At 37.3% G+C, this 23,225-nt stretch overlaps 1 protein-coding gene and 1 long non-coding RNA gene across 2 annotated transcripts; both read right to left on the bottom strand.

Annotated features, from left to right (window-relative positions):
• Nucleotides 1-7,346: 7,346 nt before the first annotated feature.
• On the bottom strand, nucleotides 7,347-8,628 carry LOC110666951 (cyclin-U2-1). The gene is made up of 2 exons (XM_021827633.2): nucleotides 7,895-8,628; nucleotides 7,347-7,800 (listed from the first exon to the last, which is right to left on the bottom strand). Exons 1-2 carry the CDS (start codon nucleotides 8,299-8,301, stop codon nucleotides 7,533-7,535), a joined length of 675 nt encoding a protein of 224 aa, XP_021683325.1. The 5' UTR covers nucleotides 8,302-8,628; the 3' UTR covers nucleotides 7,347-7,532.
• An 11,268-nt stretch (nucleotides 8,629-19,896) lies between these two features.
• Nucleotides 19,897-20,839, bottom strand: LOC131182907 (uncharacterized). The gene is made up of 3 exons (XR_009151068.1): nucleotides 20,667-20,839; nucleotides 20,407-20,564; nucleotides 19,897-19,959 (listed from the first exon to the last, which is right to left on the bottom strand). It is a non-coding gene; the product is annotated as an uncharacterized LOC131182907 (long non-coding RNA).
• Nucleotides 20,840-23,225: the final 2,386 nt, after the last annotated feature.

The raw sequence follows: 23,225 nt of genomic DNA, 5'->3' as shown, positions 1-23,225 counted from the left end.
TTAAAATATTTTTAAGAATATGAGATTTTAAATTTTAATTTTACTTTAAATCAATTGAAAAAAAAAATTACATTCAAATGAATAATTAATATATTTAAAAATATATATATATTATTCTAGATAGGATGCTGCACAGAAAGTAAGGGTAAGAGGTTACTGTTTAAAGATGTGGTTGTCCCCATAGAAAGTGATAGTACTAAACAATGATGGCACCCACCCAAGTATTCAGTCAAAGGCTAGTAGTTTAGGCTTTACGGTACAAATGTCAAATCCTCTATTTTTTATGAAAATAAAATATATTATAAAATTACAAATGCTAAATTTTAAAACATTTTGTTTTTATTGAACAGACCGTATCAAAGCCAGGATTTGCCTGTCCCATTTGAATTTTGACATAATTTTACTTTTTCATAAATTAATTTTACTTAAAATAAATTAAATTAAACTGAATTTCAATTAAAATAAAAATGAGAGCCAACGGATCAAAACATCTTTAATTTCTTCTAATTAATGTTAAAATTGTTTAATGATTCGTAATTAAAATCCTTTTTAAATTTATAAGTATTAAGGATTTTTTTTTATATAAAATTTAAGTACAGCCATAAAAGAAAATATAAATATAAATGATTAAAATATTTTATTTAAATATAATAAAATAATTTTTCAAATAATAATTAATTATTTTTATTTTAAATAACTAAATAAATTTTTTATAATACTATTTTTTAAAAATTTATAATCTCTGTGGCTCACATATAATATTATATTTGAGTCTTTAATTAAAAAAAATTAACGATTAATGCTTAGTAAAGCATGTATAATATATCAGCACCAAAATATAATAGAATTAAGAGATTGAGTCACAAGTGACAACTTAGAGATCATTAATTAATTAATGGATAATTATTATTTAATTTTCAATATATAATAAAAATTATAGTATAGTTTTTATACATATAAAAAAAAAACTAGTGTTTGAAATATAATTTTTAAATTATATATTTTATCCTATCTTAAAAATTAAATAATAAAGTCATCCTGTATGAATATATGTAATAAAGACATGTTGCTGGGGAACAGGCTTAGTTGTATTATGAATAAAGTAAGGGGTTGAAGGCCTAGAGGTTGAAACTCCAAAGTGTGCTTGTCCTTTATGAAAGTGGTCGGTAAGCTCATTGTTTCTTTCATGACCTAAAATTTTCAACCACAATGCTCACTCACTTGCCTTTTAAATAATTAAAAAGAAAATAATGATTAATTGTGCTTATTTTTAATAAAATTAATTAAAATTTAATTTTGAACAATATTAAAAACGCATTCTTCTATATTAATTTAATATATTTGAAAATTATTAGTAAAATTGAATTATAATTAATAAAAAAAAATGAATTTATTTATATATTTGTAACAATTAAACTATTATAATGTGATTCCAATAAATTTGAAATTAAAAATAATAATTATGGGCTCCCTCCGATTATAGAATCAATCCACCATCAATCATTTTCCATTTCCTTATCTTAGGGTAATCCGTACATCAATCATCAACTAAAGTTGGAGAGAGTTGCTCCTTTTCCTCAATCACATCATCTTTTATATAATTAGAAAATGGTTGGATTTAGCTCAAAAATAATGCATAAAGGTGTAAATTATAAAGTGCTTTTTTCATAAGCGAAAGAGATGAGCATTATTAATTAGGTAACTCATGGAAAGTGCTTGCCAACTTGTGCAATTTGATTAATTATTCCTATTAGCTCAAGGAGTAATAAGGACGAGTCCGCCTCTCAGGAGAAATAAGGATGCCGTGTTTTTAGGCTTGAGTAAAGGAGTGATAAGGTGAATTCTGTAAATATTGTATATTTGAATGAGTCTTTGTGGTTGAGATTCTTTGGGTAATTCGTTCCCTTTCAAGTGATAGTCTTCATTATTTTTCTCCTCTTTTTCAGCAACCTCTGTTATTATTCTTTTTATTTAAGCTGAATGTATACTGTCAATTGGATTATTGAGGTTTCACATTAATAAAATTACATCTTCTTCACTTTGTTATCTTGGTATCAGAGCCTCAACGATCTGCTCACCATGGCTTCTTCTCTGAATGTAGCCAATTTTGTTACCTTAAAGCTCAAACAATCAAACTATCCTCTGTGGAGAGAACAACTTTTGAGTTTAGTGAAAGTCGGAATTGTCGGATCATTTGGTTAATGGCTTTCACGAAGATCGAAAATTCGTTACCCCTCCCAATCCAATTCCAGAAAACTATCAACCACAAGAATCGACATCTTCAAGGCGTGGCAAAAGTCGATAGATTACTTGTGGGTGGATCTATGGCACCCTTAGTGAGGAATCACTCGGACTTGTCATCGGACTAGAAACAGTTCATACTATTTGGAGTGCATTAAAAGATGCATATGCACAAGATTCTCAAGAGAGGGAATTTACCCTCAGACAGCAATTGACCTATTTTCGCAAAGATGAAAATCGGTCCATCACTGAACATCTGCGTTTGTTTAAAGAACTCTGCGACAGTTTAGCCGCTATCGGGAAAAAAGTACCCGATGAAGAAAAAGTCTTTTGTCTCCTTACGATGCAGGACCGATGCGAAGCGTTTACTACGACGATGCTTAAACCACCGCGACCCATTTTTAATGAACTGGTCTCTCAACTTAAGAATTTAGACCAGCGACGAGTGTGGTTTTCCACCTGAAACGAATCTGGTCTTGATCAAATTTCGCATGTGGCTTTTATGGAAATCAACGAATTCATCCAGTAATTCCGCGACTCGGCGTCCTAGATTTAATTCCCAAGGGCGTGGTTTTCAACCCCAGCCAACGCAACACCCCTTTCCAAACACAGAGTCGTATTCTTTCCACCGCCGACCTCCCGGTGATCGTAGAAGAATGACACCGGTGAACGAGTTGTATAAGAACGAAGTGTGTCAATACCGCAATGAGATGGTCACATCGCGAAGATTTCTCGGTGGATTCCACAAGAAAAACAAAGCGACCACTGCTCAAGCTCTTTCGGCACTCACATTGGATCACGATGTTGTAGATCTCGATGGGTTGCGGACTCGTGCATCGAATCATATGACAGTAACAAAAATCTATTCCATAAACTTATCGACTATTATGGACTGATTCCATAACCATCGCGATGGAACGTTTCTATCCATCGATGGTGTTGGAATGACGTCTATAGAAACGAAGCAAAAATTATCACTTTCAAATGTCTTTTCTGCTTCTGCTCTAAAAAGAATTTACTTTCGTAGGCCACCAATTAGATGATTATCCCGTGAATTGTGAATTTTCTAATGTTTCTATTTCATTAAGGATCGCATGACGGATGTGCATCAAGGGCCACGGAAAATAACCTTTATATCATGTCGTGAATTCGAAAGCATATTTTTCCAATCGATTTAGGTCCGGAGCAATGGACATATGGCATCAACGATTAGGACACCCTCAACCTTCTGCGATTTCTATGTTGTTTAATAAGAACCTTATTGAGGTTAAAGGTTCCTTGCATTCTAAATTTTTATGTGATAGCTGCCAATTAGGCAAATTGAGCAAATTTCCATTTAGTTTGTCTTCCAATAAAAGTACCCTTGTATTTGAAAAAGTTCATTGTGATTTATGGGGACCAGCCCCTGTTTTATCTTTTGCCAAATTTAAATATTATGCTTGCTTGGTAGATGACTATTCTAAATACTCTTGGCTTATACCACTAAAGAAAAAAACGGATTTCTTTGTTGCTTATAAAGCTTTTGAGCAGTTTGTGCTAAGACAATTTGGGAAGACCATCAAGGTTTTCCATTAGATGGAGGAGGTGAGTTTTTGAATAATGCTTTATCTACACATTTTCTTTAACAAGGTATAAAACATAAACTGTCGTGTCCTCATACACCCGAGCAAGCAGTCTTTGTCGAGCAGCGACACCGTTTTATTCGTGAATTAGGATTGACGATGATGTATCATAGTCATGTGCCATTGTCTATGTGGGTCGATGCTTTTCAAACCGCTGTTTTTTAATAAATAGGTTGCCTATACGTGCTATGGAATGAAAAAACATATTTTAAATTGCATGGAACTCATTTTGATTATAGCTCCCTACGTGTCTTTGGTTCTAAGTGTTTTCCATATATATGGGACACAAGAGGTCATAAGTTTGATCCTAAGTCTTGTTTATGTGTTTTTATAGGGTATAGTGAAAAACACAAAGGTTACAAATGTTTCAATCCCAAAACTAAGAAAATAATAATATCTCGACATGTGAGCTTTGATGAAAATGTTTTTCCGTATAAATCTGCATCTCCTAATAAAATGTTTGTTGACAAGCTTATGGATTCTTGGTTACCATCTGCGAGATTCTTGATTTTCCACTAGGTTACGAAGAAAGTGCAGTCCGGATGTATTACAGTTCCTATACCAAAGAACACATGACAATCGGACTATAGGAGATCATGAAACAGAATCCGATCCTACAAGTGAGTCTCCACTAGCGACTCATCATTCACACTCGATCTTTATTCAAGATGACGGATGCATCTAGAACAGTGAGCAGAGCAAATTGTCTCCACCTCCATTGTTTTTGTCAAATAGAGTTGAAGACACAGTTCAAAATTCCTTAGCAGCAGAGGACGTTGTTGGTAAACAAGTTGCTGCAATTGAATCAGACTCGGTGTTTTTGTCATCTCCAACTAATACTCATGTACCTGGTACTTCTATGATTGATGGTACTGTAATCAGTCTACCAACAGTTCATACGGATCAAGAAGAGTTGCTTCTCAAGTCCTGCTCATCATCTTTGGCTGAAATATCAGCTGAACAAGTTCAGGACGAAGCATTGCAGCCTCGACATTCGATGGTCACCAGGTCACAGTCCGGAATAGTTAAGCCAAACCCAAAGTATGCTTTACATGTGTCTATATCTCCTGATATACCTCCTGAGCCTAAAACTGTTAAGAGTGCTCTTGCACATCCAGGTTGGAAACAGGCTATGATAGAGGAGTATCAAGCTTTACAGTCAAACCACACTTGGGAACTTGTTCCTAGACCAGCGCATGTAAATATAATAGGGTGTAAGTGGGTTTTTAAAGCTAAAATAAATTCTGATGGGCATTTGGATAGATTGAAAGCTAGACTAGTTGCCAAGGGGTTTCATCAACTAGATGGTGTTGATTACACCGAAACCTACTCCCCTGTTATTAAACCAGGAACCATACGCTTAGTTCTTTCTGTGGCTTTAGTGAAAAATTGGCCAATTCGCCAATTAGACGTGAAAAATGCATTTTTGCATGGATTTATAACAGAAGATTTATATATGGATCAGCCACCTGGAATGAAAGATCCTAATTATCCTAATCATGTTTGCAAATTACAAATGAGCATTGTATGGTTTAAAACAGCTCAGAGCACTGGTTTAATAGGTTGAGTATGTTTTTAATTGATTATGGTTTTTTGCGCTTTAGCTGATCCATCCTTGTTTGTCATGCATACATCAACAGGTGTATTGGTTTTATTAATTTACGTGGATGATATGTTGTTAACAGGATCGTCTATGGCTCTAGTTCAGAATTTTTTGCAGGTCTTAAGCAAGGAGTTTTCCATGAAAGACCTTGGGCCATTGCATCATTTTCTAGGCATTCAAATTCAATCGACTGACTCTGGGTTACAATTGAATCAAACCCGTTATGCCTATTCAATTTTGGAAAGAGCTCAGATGGTGGATTGTCAACCGATGCCCACTCCACTTGTTCAGCGACACGAAGCTCTTACAGACACGACACCAGTAGCTGATCCCACCTTCTTTCGAGGGCTTGTGGGTTCGTTACAGTATTTGACACTAACCCGACCGGATTTGTCCTATAGTGTCAACTATATTTCTCAATTCATGCACAGTCCAACTTTGTCTCACTTAAAATATGTTCGTCGTATATTACGATATCTCAAAGGAACAATACATTTTGGCTTATTTTTTAAAAAAGATACCTCACTTGTTCTTAGTGCATTTTCTGATGCAGACTGGGCCGGATGTCCAACCACACGACGGTCTACTACAGGCTACTGTACTTTTCTTGGTTGCAATATCATTTCCTGGTGTGCCAAGAAACAACACTGCTATGCTGCGTTCTAGCACCGAGGCCGAGTATCGTTCCATGGCTCACATCGCAGAGCTTACTTGGCTTGGATATCTCTTACAGGACTTGCAAATCTATCCCAAGCAGCCGCCTATTTTATATGGTGATAATCTTAGTGCACTACATTTAACAGTTAATCCAGTATTACATTCACGCAGTAAGCATGTTGCTATTGACTATCACTATGTTAGAGAGCGTGTTGCTCAAGGGGTTTTGATCACAAGATACATTCCCTCAGCATATCAAATCGCTGATATATTTACGAAGTCCATGACAAAGGCTCGCCTAGCACAATTTCGACGCAAACTATGTCTCCACCCTGGACATAGTTTGAGGGGGGATATTAGCTCAAGGAGTAATAAGGACGAGTCCGCCTCTCAGGAGAAATAAGGATGCCGTGTTTTTAGGCTTGAGTAAAGGAGTGATAAGGTGAATTCTGTAAATATTGTATATTTGAATGAGTCTTTGTGGTTGAGATTCTTTGGGTAATTCGTTCCCTTCCAAGTGATAGTCTTCATTATTTTTCTCCTCTTTTTCAGCAACCTCTGTTATTATTCTTTTTATTTAAGCTGAATGTATACTGTCAATTGGATTATTGAGGTTTCACATTAATAAAATTACATCTTCTTCACTTTGTTATCTATTCCTTCCTTTCTCTAATCTTTAACATGCCATGCAAATATTAAGTAAATTTGTGGGTAGCCAAGTCCATAATTGATGTGGGTATACATAATAGTGCTCTCTCCATTATGCCAAATCCTAAGAATCAATTTCGTCGGTTGGTAATGGACACACTTCTGTTAATTAAATCACAAATGCATAATTAGGCTGGGCATTAGGCACTTTCCTTCTAACCAATTATCTAATCTAATAAACTCCAGTATGTTTCTTTAATCAACAACTTGTTTACTGTGGTTTCCAGTTTCCAGTTTCCCGTTTCTTTCCTCCTTCCTCTGCTTGAGATGTCTTCTGTTGGTAATACATTATAATTTAGTTTAATCTAACCTTTGAAAACAAAAGGAAACAGCTAACCAATCCGCACAGAAGGGTCAATTTACCTCTATTTTATTTGTAATGAATGAATCCATCTCAATCTTAGCTTGTTTCCCATTCACAGAAATTTAAAATGATTCCATGAGTTAGCTATGCAAGATGAAATTAAGGAAAAGAAATGTCAAGAGGATGCTGGATAGTAGAGAAGCCACATTGGTTATAAGCAAACATTTCTTCATAAAAACTCAAATACTGTTATACATCACTCTGTATTGACTAGCAAAGCCCAAAATCCCAATAAACCATCACATATTTATACATTTCAATCTGTACAGAAGAATCAAACCTCTCCTATACTGGCAGGCAGAATTGCCAGAAGAAATATTCCTCCTCAGAATTTAATCTACAGCATAATTCGAGTAATTTGATTAATATATCTCTTCTCTTCGTTTTGCCCTGACTTGATTTCCTCTGCACATCTCAAAGTCTTCTCTATCTGATAGCCTCCTCCAATGCTCACTTCCCTTTCTAAATGGCAACAATAGCTTTCGAAAACACTTACGTTCACATGCAATTTGAAACCCATCAAGAACAGAAATTCAAGTTCCAACTTATTCAGCTCATTTGTAGTTAATCCCCCAACTCTTGCAAAATAAGAATTCCTGTAATTCCTGTTCAAGAAATTGGCAAGATTCTTGAGAACTTTTTCTTTTTTCAAAATAAAACCAAGAAAATAAAAGAGATAGGAGAAAGAATACAACATACATGTCCTCTACATATTTGGAAGCCACCATGATGGTCGTAATGAGAAGCCTATGCACATTTCTTGCATTGATCCTAAACCCAGGATTGGCCTGGCAAAATCGATCAATATAGGCATAGGCAACAACGTAAATAGAGGGGCCGGCTCGAGTGTATCGGAATATTCTCTCAAGATAGGATTGAATTGTCATATCTGGTGTCTCGAAGCAATCAAAGACCCTAGTTCTAATGTCCTTTGATAATGCCCATGAACAGTTCTTGGCGATTCTCTCATTTCTAGCCATGGTTCTTTCGATTAGAGAAGCAAGAACAGATATTACTAATGGGGTATGGGAGTCACTTTGGTATGAATAGGAGTATAGATCTGATCGGAGCTTTCTCGGAGAAATTGCAAGCGAAGATGTAGCCATTCGCGAATCAAGTTGAAAGAGAGAGAGAGGGAGAGAGAGGGAAGAAGATAAGAGATGGGGTTTTGTTGTGAAAAGTGGTTGTCTTGAAAAGGATTTATGCCATTTTGTTGTGAAAAATGGTTGTCTCGAAAAGGATTTATACCAGAAGGATTACAAATTTGATAGGGAGAGGGAGAGAGAGTTGTTGGGTAGTTGCTACTTGCTAGGAACGGTGAGGTTTTAGGAGCATTTATAGTGGGGGGAGATTTAGAAGGTACCCCATAGGAAATAGAGGAGACTTGGTAAGTTCCGTGGCCGGAGGGATAGTTGCAGCTGTGAAAGTGAATAAAATGAAAGTGAATAAAATAAAATAGGAGACATTGGTTTGGGCCATTTGGAAGGTGGTTGGAAGCGAACATAATATCAAATTATAAAGATTTGAGTGCCTTCCTACAGTCCTATGTATGTGTAAAGCCAATCTCACTCACTCCCTTCCATTGTATTGTATAATACTATTATATGGTACAAAGTCTCTAGAGTCCTCGCTCTTCTACAACGGAGGTCGCCGACAGTGGGGTTGTAAGCAAGGGCGGATTTATGTGGAAGGCAGTGGGTTCAATTGACCCCACTGACTTCGGAATATAAAATAATAATTTATATAATTAATTTTTCTTTTTTAAAAAATAATTATATAAAGGTTAAGTACTATTAAATAAAAAAAGACAAATTAAAAAAGATTTCTTGTATTTGGATGGAATTTTAAATCCATTGAAATAATAGAAAATCTTAATATTATATTTTAAGAAAAATTTTATTGCTCTTTTCGATTTTTTTTTCAATTTTTTATTCTCATATTCATAAAAATTACACTATTTTTTTCATCTTTTTTATTTTTATTATTATTTTTTTTATTCTCTATCTAATTTATTTTGTCTTTTTTTTATTATTTAATAAATTTTTGATGACATATATTAATACAAATATTTTTAATAGTATTAATAAAGAAGCAATTATATGATACTTTATAAAATAAAAATTTATTTAAAATAATTATAAATTTAATATTATTACAAGAATTTGTTATTTTATAAAATTATTTTTATTTATTTTTTATTTTATTCTTTTTATATATAGAAAATTTATATGTATTAATTTTCTTGTTCTCATTAAATAATTTATTATTCTATATAATATTTTTTATTTAAATTGTGTGAAATAAAGTTTGTCTCACTGACATAACTTTCTACATCCGCCCCTGGTTGGAAGGGTAAGAAAATGGGCATGAAGGGAGGGGAGAGTTTGGACCCACATAACAAGACGGCATTTTTGCAAGAAGATTTTGAGCATGAGAAGTCCAAAGTGGTTCCATCTTTGATCACACGTGCAATGGCTTGAGCTATCTATTTCATCAAATCTTCGCCGCATCCTTCATTTTGTCCTCCAAAGGCTATGGTCAATACATCAAATTTAAGATGAGGATTATTATTATTATTATTATTATTATTATTATTATTATTATTATAAATTCAATTAATAATTTATATTAATGAATTTAAATATTAAATGTCTGGTAATATATTATCTGAATTCATCATATTATAATCAAATTAAATTATACATTCAAAAAATACCCAACACATTAGAATTATGAGTCAATCATCACAACAGTTAATGTTTTAAAGAATATGACTAATACGAACCTCCCCATCCTACGAACGATCAATCAAGAATTTATAAAAGGGGCAAAACCATTCACTCACTTCAATCTTTAGACATATGGGAGCATAGTCGAGTTTAAAAGCAAAACATCTAATTGATGAAGAAATGGAGATAATCCCACTGCCACTCAAGTAGAAGCCCAGCTCATCATGTCTGGTTAATCAAAGTAAATAACTGTTGGATATCAGAGACTCAATATCTCAATTGAGCCTACTTTCATGTGTGTCCAATAAGCTTGGCCCAAATAGGAAGTTCTGCAACAGTCCAACAGGAAGCTTGAGGTCTGGAAAGGGCTGAGACATGTTCCAACGAAGCCAAGGCCCAAGACCAAAAGAAAATTATCTGCTCTCACTCGAAAAAATCCAAGAAGTGAGCTGAGCTCAACCCATAAACAAACTCACCATAAAAGTGATATTTAGTTTAGCCCAACTAACAATTATTTATCAGTGCAATTGGACTAGGTGAGATTTGGAGTTATCGTTGAGAAATTACCATTTTAAATATACGTTAAATAATTAATTTAAGAATTAATTTTAATATATTTTTAAAACTTTTTTTTTCAAAAAAATCTAAGACGGCTTTTTTTTCCTTAAATAATGAGACTTTAATCACATAAATTTTATTTCGGTCCTCCATAAATTTAATCATGAATATTCAAATTTAATAAATTTAACCATGAATATTCAAATTTTACAAAATTTTATAAATTTGATATCAAATTTATATATATATATTTTTTATATTTTTTTAAGATATATTATATACTTTCAATATAATTATATATACTTATGTGTGTATATATAATTATGAACTAAATATAACTTAATATTACATTTTATTTTTTTATATTTTTTAAATAATTTTAATTATAAATACATAAAATTACCTTATCATTCTTAATTATAAATATATTATTATCTTTCATATATATATATATATATATATATATATATATATATATATATTAATTTTTAATTATATTTATATATTATAATTAAATATTATATGATTAATAAATAGTTAAAATGTATATTATATGATATACTATTATATTATATAATATATTTAATCCTAAATTATATGTGTACCTTATAATTAAATATTATATAATTTAGGTATAGCTAAAAGATATATTATATATTATGTATTAATAACTCAATTCAAACCTTAAATGTTAATTTAAGTATGACTTTTTAAGAAAATAATTACATAAAATTATTTTAAGAACCAAGAATTGAAGTGGAATCATACCAAATTGAACTGAAACCGAAGAACCGATAACTTTACAGAATTGAAACCAAAATAATGAAGAATCAAACCAAAATCTTACTGTCACAACCCAACCTATGGGCTGGACCAGCACTAGGACCTGGGCCAGCCTAAAGCCCCCGAGGCCCGTAGTAAGCCTAACTGTTCATTAACCCAACTCTAAGGCCCATTTGGGCCCAATATCAAGAAAACAAACGGACAAAGTCCGGCCATAAAATGGACTTTCCAACGGGGAGTTTTCGACTCACCCGACCTGTAAACACAATAAATACTCAATTGGGGAGCTCAGCTCACCCTCCACATACTCATATCCTCATAAAAATAAATGGGAGCTCAGCTCCCTCATCCAATCCATCAAACATGCATATTATTATACGTTTACAGGTCCAACATGATAATAATATTACAGACCATAATCAAATAAATACTTCTAACACATGCGGAAATTCTATGAGTAAATAAAATTACACAAATATTGATAAACAACCTGCGAAGGAGAAAAGCAGATTAACAAAAATAAAATCCTCCTGTAGCCTGAAAAAAATATTGAACAGGAGTGAGCGTTCGACTCAGAGAGTAAAATATCAATTTTAACCATAATCTCTATAACTATCTAAAACTAATGCACCCTGTAGAGTGAAATGCAACATCCACATCATTTTCACATCATAACATCAAAAAGGTAATTTAGAGCACTCACGCACCCTGTAGCATCAATCATAACATATGGGAGCTGATCCCCTATACAGCTCTCTTAAATCCAACCTGGTGCCAGCGAAGAACTCAAGCCGGACTTTCGCTTAATAAGCCAAATCGAGGGTCCCAGCGAAGAACTCAAGCCGTGACTACCCCTCGAAGGATCGGGTCCCAGCGAAGAACTCAAGCCGTGACTACCCGTCCTATCCATAGTCCACACCACATCACACGCACGCCAACGCACGCACACTGTTCCAAATTACCACAACAACATTATGGCACTTTTAACATTTATCAATGCATCATAAATCATGCCTAGAGTTTAACTACATAAATATATGCATATAAGTGATGCATGGGCATACTTGAACATATAATAATAGTGAAATTACAATTAAAATTAATATTTTACTCACAGACTTGACGACAATCACTGTGGCGGCTGGGCGGAGGAAGAAGGCTGTCCCGGCTCACCTGACAATTATATTACAATTATTTAATACAATCTGACTCAATACAAACAAAGAAAAAGACCAATTACGTCCTAAGTCGTGCCGAAAATCCGACAGAGTCTCCCCTATACCTAGGACCTACCCAACCTGCAAAAGGGTTCAAAACACACTTCTATACTCACAATCCATATATCCACAACTCAATCATATCACACAGCCCCTCCTGGGCCCATCAAATCAGTCATCCATCACAATACGCAAAATTTCAATTTAGTCCTTGTTATTGATCATTTTTGCAAAAACTGCCCAAACAAGCTCTAAAAATTATAAAACTTTGCCCCGCGGTCCTTAGCAACATCACTAAGCTATTGCAAAAAGAATCATAATTTTCTAAGCTACCACGAATATTTTATTGATTTTTAATCCTATTTAAGCACTAGAAAATTACGAAAAAGCAAGGTTCGGGTTTACCTTTGCCGATTCCGACTTCGGGGACGCGCTCGGGACGTCTGACAATGGGGGGCTAGCCAAAACCTCGGTCCAATTCGGAGACTTTTCCAGAACGGTGCATCGCCGAATTTCGCAGACCGTCGAATTTCCGCGAATCGAGGATACCTACACGAAGCCCATAACACGGGGGTTAGTACATAAATTTTTCAGAATTTTCTAAACTCATTAAAGGCTCGGAAAAACACTGCGAAGTTCCGTGAGACCCACTGAAAAACGGTGTCGGAAAAATTTGAAATTTATGTCACCGCGAAGCTCTCGACGAGTGGAGCGTGCTGGTACCCTCGGTTTTCTCGTGGGATTCACGGTTTTCGAGAAATCTAGCCCAAAAGTCGAAATGGGCTAAAATCTTCCAGAGCAAAAATCGGACAAACCACTCGATGGATTTCGGCGTTCTTAATGTCTATGGAAAGCTCTCGCCGAGTAGATGATTTTAGACACAAGACCCGGTCTAATTGGTGGCCGGATCGGCCGAATTTTGGCCGGGGAAGCTGAATCGGCAGCGCGAGGGCATTTCAGCGTTTCGGCCGTTTGGGCGTGTGGCCAGGCTGGGCGCGCGTCGGTGAAGTGGGCAGGTGGTGGCCGGTGGGGGTGAGGAGAGAAAACGCGAGGAAGAGAGAAGGAGGAAGGAACGCGCGCGGGAGGAAGAAAAAGAGAAGAAGACTGGTCCGATTCGGCCGGTTCAATTCGAAATACAAAATTTTTGAATTTTTACTCTGCCTCGGGACCGAAAACGAGGTCTAAAAATTTCGAAAAAATTTCAGAAAACTCAGAAAAATACGTAGACTCCAAATATATTTTTAGTTTTGCCACGTGATTTTTAAATTAATTTTTAAAAATCATCAAAGTTTATATTTTCGGAAAATCGAACCCGATTTTTAAAATCCGAAAAATCTCAAAAAAATTCCTAAAATTTAAATAAAATTAAAATACCAAAAATGCTCATAAATTTAATATTTTTGGGGTGTTACATTCTTCCCCCCTTACAGAAAATTCGTCCTCGAATTTTACACAAGGCAGAATAAAGCACATGATTATACATTGAACAAATAAGGGTACTTGCTACGCATGTCCCGTTCTGACTCCCAGGTGCACTCTTCCACTGACTGACTCCTCCACAAAACCTTAACCATAGGGATCTGTTTTGATCTCAGCTGTCTCACTTGGTAGTCCACTATGGCTACAGGCTGCTCCTCAAATGTCAAGTTCTCTTTTAGCTCTATCACATCCGGCTGCAGTACATGAGAAGGATCGGGAATGTATATCCTGAGCATGGAGATGTGAAACACGGGATTAACGTGAGAGAGGTTGGGTGGTAGCTCCAACCGATAGGCAACTGCTCCAATTCTATCAGTAACCTCAAAAGGTCCGATATACCGAAGTGCCAACTTGCCCTTCTTTCCAAATCTCATGACTCCCTTCATTGGAGAAACCTTCAGGAATACATAGTCGCCATCGCAAACTCCACATCCCTCCATCCGGGTCCGTGCATAACTCTTCTCTTCATCGAAAGTCATCGATCGTTCCTCGATTAAAGAACTACCTCCTGAAGTGTACTGCACTAGGTCTACATCATGCACCTTCTCTTCCCCCATTTCCGTCCAACACAGAGGAGACCTACACTTTCTTCCATATAATGCCTCATAGGGTGCCATCCCTATCTTTGGAGTGTGCTTGTTGTTGTAGGCGAACTCCACCAAAGCTAGCTGCTCATCCCATTGACCTCCAAAATCCAAGACACTCATGCGAAGCATGTCTTCCAGTGTTTGGATTGTCCTTTAGGACTGTCCGTCTGTCTGAGGGTGGAAAGCCGCATCAAGTTCAATCAGGTGCCAAGTTCCTCCTGCAACTTTCTCCAAAACCGAGAAGTGAACTGGGGCCCTCTGTCAGATATTATGGAAGCCGAAACTCCATGCAATCTGACTATTTCTCGAATGTAAAGCCGGGCATACTGTGCCACAGAGTATGTAGTCTTTACAGGTAAGAAGTGAGCTGATTTGGTTAGACGGTCTACAATTACCCATATCGAGTCATATCCTCGCGTGGTACGAGGCAACCCAGTCACAAAATCCATAGTGATCATTTCCCACTTCCATTCTGGGATAGGGAGCTCTTGCAGCTTCCCTGACGGTCTCTGGTGTTCAAACTTCACCTTCTGACAAGTCAAGCACTTGGACACAAAGTCTGCTATGTCTTTCTTCATGCCATTCCACCAATAGCTATCTTTCATATCATGGTACATCTTGGTGGAACCTGGGTGGACATTGTACAGTGTGTAGTGTGCCTCTCGCATGATTTCATTCCTGAGGTTGTCTACATCGGGCACACATATCCTAGAACCTTGTACTAGGGCGCTATCATTGGCAAATCCAAACTTACCACCTTCACCTTGCTGTACTCTCTCTATAATCTTCATCAATTGTTGGTCTCGTGGCCGGGAAACTCTAACTCTGTCTCAAGTCCGGCCTCACCGAAAAGTGAGCCAACAATACCCTCATCCGAAAGATCTAGGATTAAACCTTGATCCATCAACTCATGTACCTCTGAATCGGTGGTCTCTTCTCATCTGAAATGTGCGCCAAATCGCTGTAAGATTTTCTCGCCAAGGCATCCGCCACAACATTGGCCTTTCCAGGTGGTACCGGATGGTGCAATCATAGTCTTCGTAAGCTCCATCCATCTCCTCTGTCTCAAGTTTAAATCCTCTGTTGGAAGATGTACTTTAAACTCTTGTGGTCGGTGTATATCTCGCACACTTCACCATACAGTAGTGTCTCCGATTTTAAATGCAAAGACTACACCGCCATTTTCAAATCATGGGTGGGGTAGTTCGCTCATGCCTCTTCACCGCCTTGAAGCATAAGCCACTACCTTTCCATTCTGCATCAAGACACACCCTAGGCCAACTCGAGGCGTCACAATACACGGTGTATCCTTCACCACTCACTGTAGTGTCAACACAGGGCGTGGTTAGACAATCCTTAAGCTTCGAAACTCACCTCACGCTTATCTGTCCAAATGAATGGAACATTCTTCCGGTCAACTTAGTTAGGGAGCCGCTATCTGGAGAAATCTTGCACAAAACGCCTATAGTAGCGGCTAAACCTGTAAAACTTCGCACCTCGGTGGATCGTTGTAGGCCTAAGCCAATCGCCATAGACTTCAATTTTCTTGGGATCCACTTGAATGCCGTCACTAGAAACCACGTGTCCCAAGAATGAGATGCTTTCTAGCCAAAATTCACATTTTGAAAATTTGGCATATACCGTGCTCCTCAACGCCCGCAACACCATCCTCAAGTGCCACACGTGTTCTTCCTCGGTCCGAGAGTACACCAAAATGTCATCTATGAATACGATGACAAAACGGTCCAAAAATGGCTTGAACACCCTGTTCATCAAGTCCATGAAGGCTGCTGGTGCATTAGTGAGTCCAAAAGACATCACCAAGAACTCATAATCACCATATCTTGTCCTAAAAGCCGTTTTGGACACATCCTCATTCCTGATTCTCAATTGATGGTAGCTTGATCGCAGGTCTATTTTGGAAAAGAATCTAGCTCCTTGGAGCTGATCAAACAAATCATCGATCCGAGGAAGTGGATACTTGTTCTTCACAGTCACCTTGTTCAGCTGTCTGTAGTCGATACACAACCTCAATGACCCATCCTTCTTTCTCACAAATAAAACAGGAGCGCCCCAAGGTGAAATGCTCGGACGTATAAAACCCTTGTCCAAAAGCTCCTATAGTTGCTCCTTCAGCTCTTTCAATTCTGCTGGTGCCATCCTGTAAGGTGGCATCGATATGGGGTTTGTACCCGGCACAACATCAATGCAAAACTCTATTTCCCTTCCTGGTGGCAACCCTGGAAGCTCCTCTGGGAAGACATCCATAAATTTTCTGACAACAGGAACATTTTCCATGCTGACACCTTCTACAGATGTATCTCTCACCAATGCCAAATACCCTTGGCATCCACGCCTCAACATTTTTCTGGCACTAATTGCTGATACCAAATTATATGGAGCCACGCTCCTGTCACCATCAAAGCTAAATTCTTCCATACCAGGTATGTGGAAATACACCTTTTTGTTCCTGCAGTCTAAAGTGGCATAGTGAGTTGACAACCAATCCATCCCCAGGATTACATCAAAATCCACATCGGTAGAGGAACCAAGTCTGCTGGGAGGATCTTTCCATCCACTACCATTGGGCTACCCGGAAAAACCATATCTACATCTATGTTGTCACTAAGTGGGGTAGCTACTGACAAAGGGCACTCTAAAGTTGTAGAGTTTCTACCCAACCTCATGGCAAACACAGGGGAGACAAATGAGTGCGTAGCACCCGGATCTATCAAAACACGAGCCTCATAAGAACAGACTGTAAGAATACCGCCACAACCGCATTGGAAGCCCGAGCATCCCGGTGGGTCGTGGTGAAAACCCGAGCTGACTTCTACCCCGAGTGGCGTAACTCGACATCGACTTCTACCTCCAGACCGCCTCCAAATCCACGCCCCTTGTCTCGCCCTCATGGCCATCGAATCGATCGCTTGCCATGTTGGAAGTACCGGATACAATCGCGAGGAACATTTGCAATGTAACTCGTGACCCCATCCGTGGCTCATCAAAACGGGCATTCTCTAGCAAAGTGACCGGGTTGGCCACACCAAGCATACTCGATCCCATCAAACAAGGTCCCGAATGTCCTCTTCCACACTGCACACGGTGCCAAAGAGGATCTGAACTGCACCTAATCGCTGCACTCAAATGTGACCGCTGCTGGATCCGTACCCTGGTCTAAATCCTCGTGGTCTGTGTCTAAAACCACTCTTCTTGTTCCTACTTCTTCCTCTGTAATTATTCTGGCCACCACTGTCTGGAGTACCCATGGAAGGGAATCCTGAGGAACCCTCGCCTGCTTTTTCTTGGCTCTCCATTGTCATCCGCAAAGATAATCGATCTCTATCTGTCTAGCTCGATCAACTACCACGCCAAAAGACCGATCGACATCATGGCTAGGTTCGCATACCTCTTGTCAAGCCCCTTAGGAATCTCTTCACCTTCATAGTTTCGTAGCTACTGCTGCAGGGCATATCTGCTCAATTCCGTAAATTCAGAGCATATTCGTCTCTGCACTGCCATTGTCTTAAGGCCTCAAAGGCCCACCGCTTCGATCTCAAGCTTTCGCACAAACCGATTGATAAAAGTTCCACAACCGAGCCCATGTCAAATCCTCCATCCGGTAACACGTAGTCATTCATCCATTGTCTAGGCATAGGCCCCATGACATGCCGCATACACTCTATCAATCTTCTATCACCAATCAGACTGCTCTCGCCGCCTCAGAATCCAAAACCGATATGCATCGTCGACACATCATAGGTACTGTGCACCAACTTCTTGAAATTTATGATCTGCTTGTAAGGTTCTCCTCTTGGTGCGTGGATCGCTGCTTGTGGAGGGTAGACCATATCTCGCGCCATCATATCGATGGTTCTCTCGCAACCCAGCCTAGAGTAGTCGCCATGGGGTCCATGGGACCCTATGCCACAAAAGATCGATCTCGACGGTGGCACCGCTCTTCTACTTGAGCACTCTAGGCCTCCTACCCCGCCTCCTGGCAGGCGCCTCATCTGTCCGACACCTCGTCAGCACATCCGTTCTCGTGCAAGGCAGCTCTCCTACTTCTGCTCATTTTCCTAAAATTCAGCAGCATTAGCCCACAAAATTCAAAACTGTACATTACATAGCTCTATAGACTCATGTTTACACACAATATATAAAGCAGAAACTAGAAGCAAAGATGACAATGCAAGACGAATATGGACCCTATTTTTCCGCATGTGACTCCTAGTAGACTCTTCCCAACATTTTAGATGAACATTCCCTAAGAATCTGGAGCCTAAGCTCTGAAACCACATCTGTCACAACCCAACCTATGGGCCGGACCGGCACTAGGACCTGGGCCAGCCTAAAGCCCCCGAGGCCCGTAGTAAGCCTAACTGTTCATTAACTCAACTCTAAGGCCCATTTGGGCCCAATATCAAGAAAACAAACGGACAAAGTCTGGCCATAAAATGGACTTTCCAACGGGGAGTTTTCGACTCACCCGACCTGTAAACACAATAAATACTCAATTGGGGAGCTCAGCTCACCCTCCACATACTCATATCCTCATAAAAATAAATGGGAGCTCAGCTCCCTCATCCAATCCATCAAACATGCATATTATTATACGTTTACAGGTCCAACATGATAATAATATTACAGACCATAATCAAATAAATACTTCTAACACATGCGGAAATTCTATGAGTAAATAAAATTACACAAATATTGATAAACAACCTGCGAAGGAGAAAAGCAGATTAACAAAAATAAAATCATCCTGAATCATGAAAAAAATATTGAACAGGAGTGAGCGTTCGACTCAGAGAGTAAAATATCAATTTTAACCATAATCTCTATAACTATCTAAAACTAATGCACCCTGTAGAGTGAAATGCAACATCCACATCATTTTCACATCATAACATCAAAAAGGTAATTTAGAGCACTCACGCACCCTGTAGCATCAATCATAACATATGGGAGCTGATCCCCTATACAGCTCTCTTAAATCTAACCTGGTGCTAGCGAAGAACTCAAGCCAGACTTTCGCTTAATAAACCAAATCGAGGGTCCCAGCGAAGAACTCAAGCCGTGACTACCCCTCGAAGGATCGGGTCCCAGCGAAGAACTCAAGCCGTGACTACCCGTCCTATCCATAGTCCACACCACATCACACGCACGCCAACGCACGCACACTGCTCCAAATTACCACAACAACATTATGGCACTTTTAACATTTATCAATGCATCATAAATCGTGCCTAGAGTTTAACTACATAAATATATGCATATAAGTGATGCATGGGCATACTTGAACATATAATAATAGTGAAATTACAATTAAAATTAATATTTTACTCACAGACTTGACGACAATCACTGTGGCGGCTGGGCGGAGGAAGAAGGCTGTCCCGGCTCACCTGACAATTATATTACAATTATTTAATACAATCTGACTCAATACAAACAAAGAAAAAGACCAATTACGTCCTAAGTCGTCAGAAAACCGGCTGAGTCTTCCCTATACCTAGGACCTACCCAACCTGCAAAAGGGTTCAAAACACACTTCTATACTCACAATCCATATATCCACAACTCAATCATATCACACAGCCCCTCCTGGGCCCATCAAATCAGTCATCCATCACAATACGCAAAATTTCAATTTAGTCCTTATTATTGATCATTTTTGCAAAAACTGCCCAAACAAGCTCTAAAAATTATAAAACTTTGCCCCGCGGTCCTTAGCAACATCACTAAGCTATTGCAAAAAGAATCATAATTTTCTAAGCTACCACGAATATTTTATGGATTTTTAATCCTATTTAAGCACTAGAAAATTACGAAAAAGCAAGGTTCGGGTTTACCTTTGCCGATTCCGACTTCGGGGACGCGCTCGGGACGTCTGACAATGGGGGGCTAGCCAAAACCTCGGTCCAATTCGGAGACTTTTCCGGTAACGGGTCTGTCTGGCCGGAATTTCGCAGACCCGGTCAACTGTCGAATTTTCGCGAATCGAGGATACCTACACGAAGCCCATAACACGGGGGTTAGTACATAAATTTTTCAGAATTTTCTAAACTCATTAAAGGCTCGGAAAAACACTGCGAAGTTCCGTGGGACCCACCGAAAAACGGTGTCGGAAAAATTTGAAATTTATGTCGCCGCGAAGCTCTCGACGAGTGGAGCGTGCTGGTACCCTCGGTTTTCTCGTGGGATTCACGGTTTTCGAGAAATCTAGCCCAAAAGTCGAAATGGGCTAAAATCTTCCCGAGCAAAAATCGGACAAACCGCTCGATGGATTTCGGCGTTCTTAATGTCTATGGAAAGCTCTCGCCGAGTAGATGATTTTAGACACAAGACCCGGTCTAATTGGTGGCCGGATCGGCCGGATTTTGGCCGGGGAAGCTGAATCGACAGCAGGGGGCATTTGCGCTGTGCCGTTTAGCGCATTACTGGTCATGGCGGTCATTTACCGGGGTCAAGGTGGTCGGCTACGGGGTGGGGAGGAGAGAGAAAACGTGAGGAAGAGAGAAGGAGGAAGGAACGCGCGCGGGAGGAAGAAAAAGAGAAGAAGACTGGTCTGATTCGACCGGTTCGATTCGGCCGGTTCGATTCGAAATACAAAATTTTTGAATTTTTACTCTGCCTCGGGACCGAAAACGAGGTCCAAAAATTTCGAAAAAATTTCAGAAAACTCAGAAAAATACGTAGACTCCAAATATATTTTTAGTTTTGCCACGTGGTCTTTAAATTAATTTTTAAAAATCATCAAAGTTTATATTTTCGGAAAATCGAACCCGATTTTTAAAATCTGAAAAATCTCAAAAAAATTCCTAAAATTTAAATAAAATTAAAATACCAAAAATGCTCATAAATTTAATATTTTTGGGGTGTTACACTTACCAAAATTTTAATTTAATTTTGATTCTTAAGTAAATCCCGAATTAAACTGTAATTGAACACCCCTGCGGGTGATGGTTAAAATTGTAAGTAATTTTGGTCTGATTTTGAGGGAAACTGAGTTTTTCACCGTCGAGGGTCTTTTATAGCTACCTTGCTAGGTTTTATTTTTATGTCCCTAGTTTTCCATTGTTTTTTTGTTTTCTTGTGTTATGTTTGTTGTAGCTTCTTGACCATAGTCTCTAAGTGTCAGCTTTTTTTTATCAGAGATTGCACCAGGATTTAATATGGCAAACAAATTGGAGCAATTCCAGAGCATTGTGTCCGGTTGGAAAATGAAAACTATACTTGGTCCTATTTAATCCTTTATCTTCTGTATTATGAAATACTTATTCCATCAATAGGAGATAAATTTTAACAATCGTGATTATAATATTATATTCTCTCAACTTAATTAAAAATATAATATAATTTTTTTTAATTTTTAAAATTTACACAGTAAAATTTTTATAATTTTCAATAACTGATTTTTTAGCTAAATTGTTATAATAAAGCACTTAATCAGTATTTCTTTTTCCTCTCTCAAGTCATATGTAAATAAAATATTTCTTTTATCTAGAGAGAAAATAATTTTAATTTTATATTGTGCATAAGAGAGGAAAAAATTATGTTAACTAAGCAACACGCTGAATATATTCATCTTAATATCTAACTGAAAAATCAGCAATAGAAAGTCAATGGAATTTTAATTATGCAAAATTTGAAAATTTGAAGAAGTTTTGTGTTATACTTTAGAATTAAAGACTATAATATTACAATCATATAAATTCAGAAATAATTATTGAAATTTATCCTATTAATGGGTTACTAACTCATAGGATGCTATTGGATCAAATTCTATATTGAAACTGACAATTTCAGTTTAAGTTTTATAGGGACAGAAACCGGACTTGTGATCTCCATCCATTTTTGTTTTTATTTTGATTTCAATTTTAATCAAATTTAATGATTTTTTTAATTGAAAAATAATTTTAATTTAAAATCAAATCGAACCGAAGCTATCAATTTTAACCTAATTTTAATATAATTTAAAGTTAATTTTAATTTTTAATTGAACAAGTCTGATTTCAATTTATAGACGATGACCAGCCGGCTCTACTAATAGCTTCTCATATGTGCGTTGCTAAGCATGTGATTTCAATTTCAGTTTTATATACAAACTATATATATATAATTATAAAATGCCTGAACTTGAATTCTTTTTACATATTAATTCAAAATATAAAAATTGATCTTAATTTTATGTTTTATTAATTGTAATGGAAATCAATTTATTAGAAATTATTAAAAATAATACTTTACATATTGTTAAAATTTTTTTGATAAAATTAAGTCAATTTAATAGCATGTGGCGCTCGCCTCTGGAGATCAATCGCCATAGCCATTGCAAAAAGCTTTGACTGGTACGCTCGAGCCATACCATATAATGTCTTGTTACCTGTGACTTTCCTTTGGATCCATCAATAATGGTGGTGAGAAAAATATCTCAAAAAGCAAGTGAGCCTTACCCTTTGTTTGATTCAGGGGTTATAATGGTAAGGGAAAGTAAGGGATGATTTTAAAGAATTTTTTACTTATTTAGAATGGAGAATTTAGGGATAGGAAGGGTTTTGGGGGGTTGAAAACCTTCAAAAATCTATTATTTATTATCAACGCCATCCAATTAAGTAAAATAAGATTATAAAACTTTCATTTACATTACTTCCCTTTCAAATATAAATAA

The sequence above is a fragment of the Hevea brasiliensis genome, chromosome 9 (assembly GCF_030052815.1).
Source record: "Hevea brasiliensis isolate MT/VB/25A 57/8 chromosome 9, ASM3005281v1, whole genome shotgun sequence".
In the NCBI taxonomy this organism is placed as follows: domain Eukaryota; kingdom Viridiplantae; phylum Streptophyta; class Magnoliopsida; order Malpighiales; family Euphorbiaceae; genus Hevea; species Hevea brasiliensis.
Note: the sequence above shows the minus strand (reverse complement) of the source record. Positions and strands in the feature narration are given on the sequence as shown.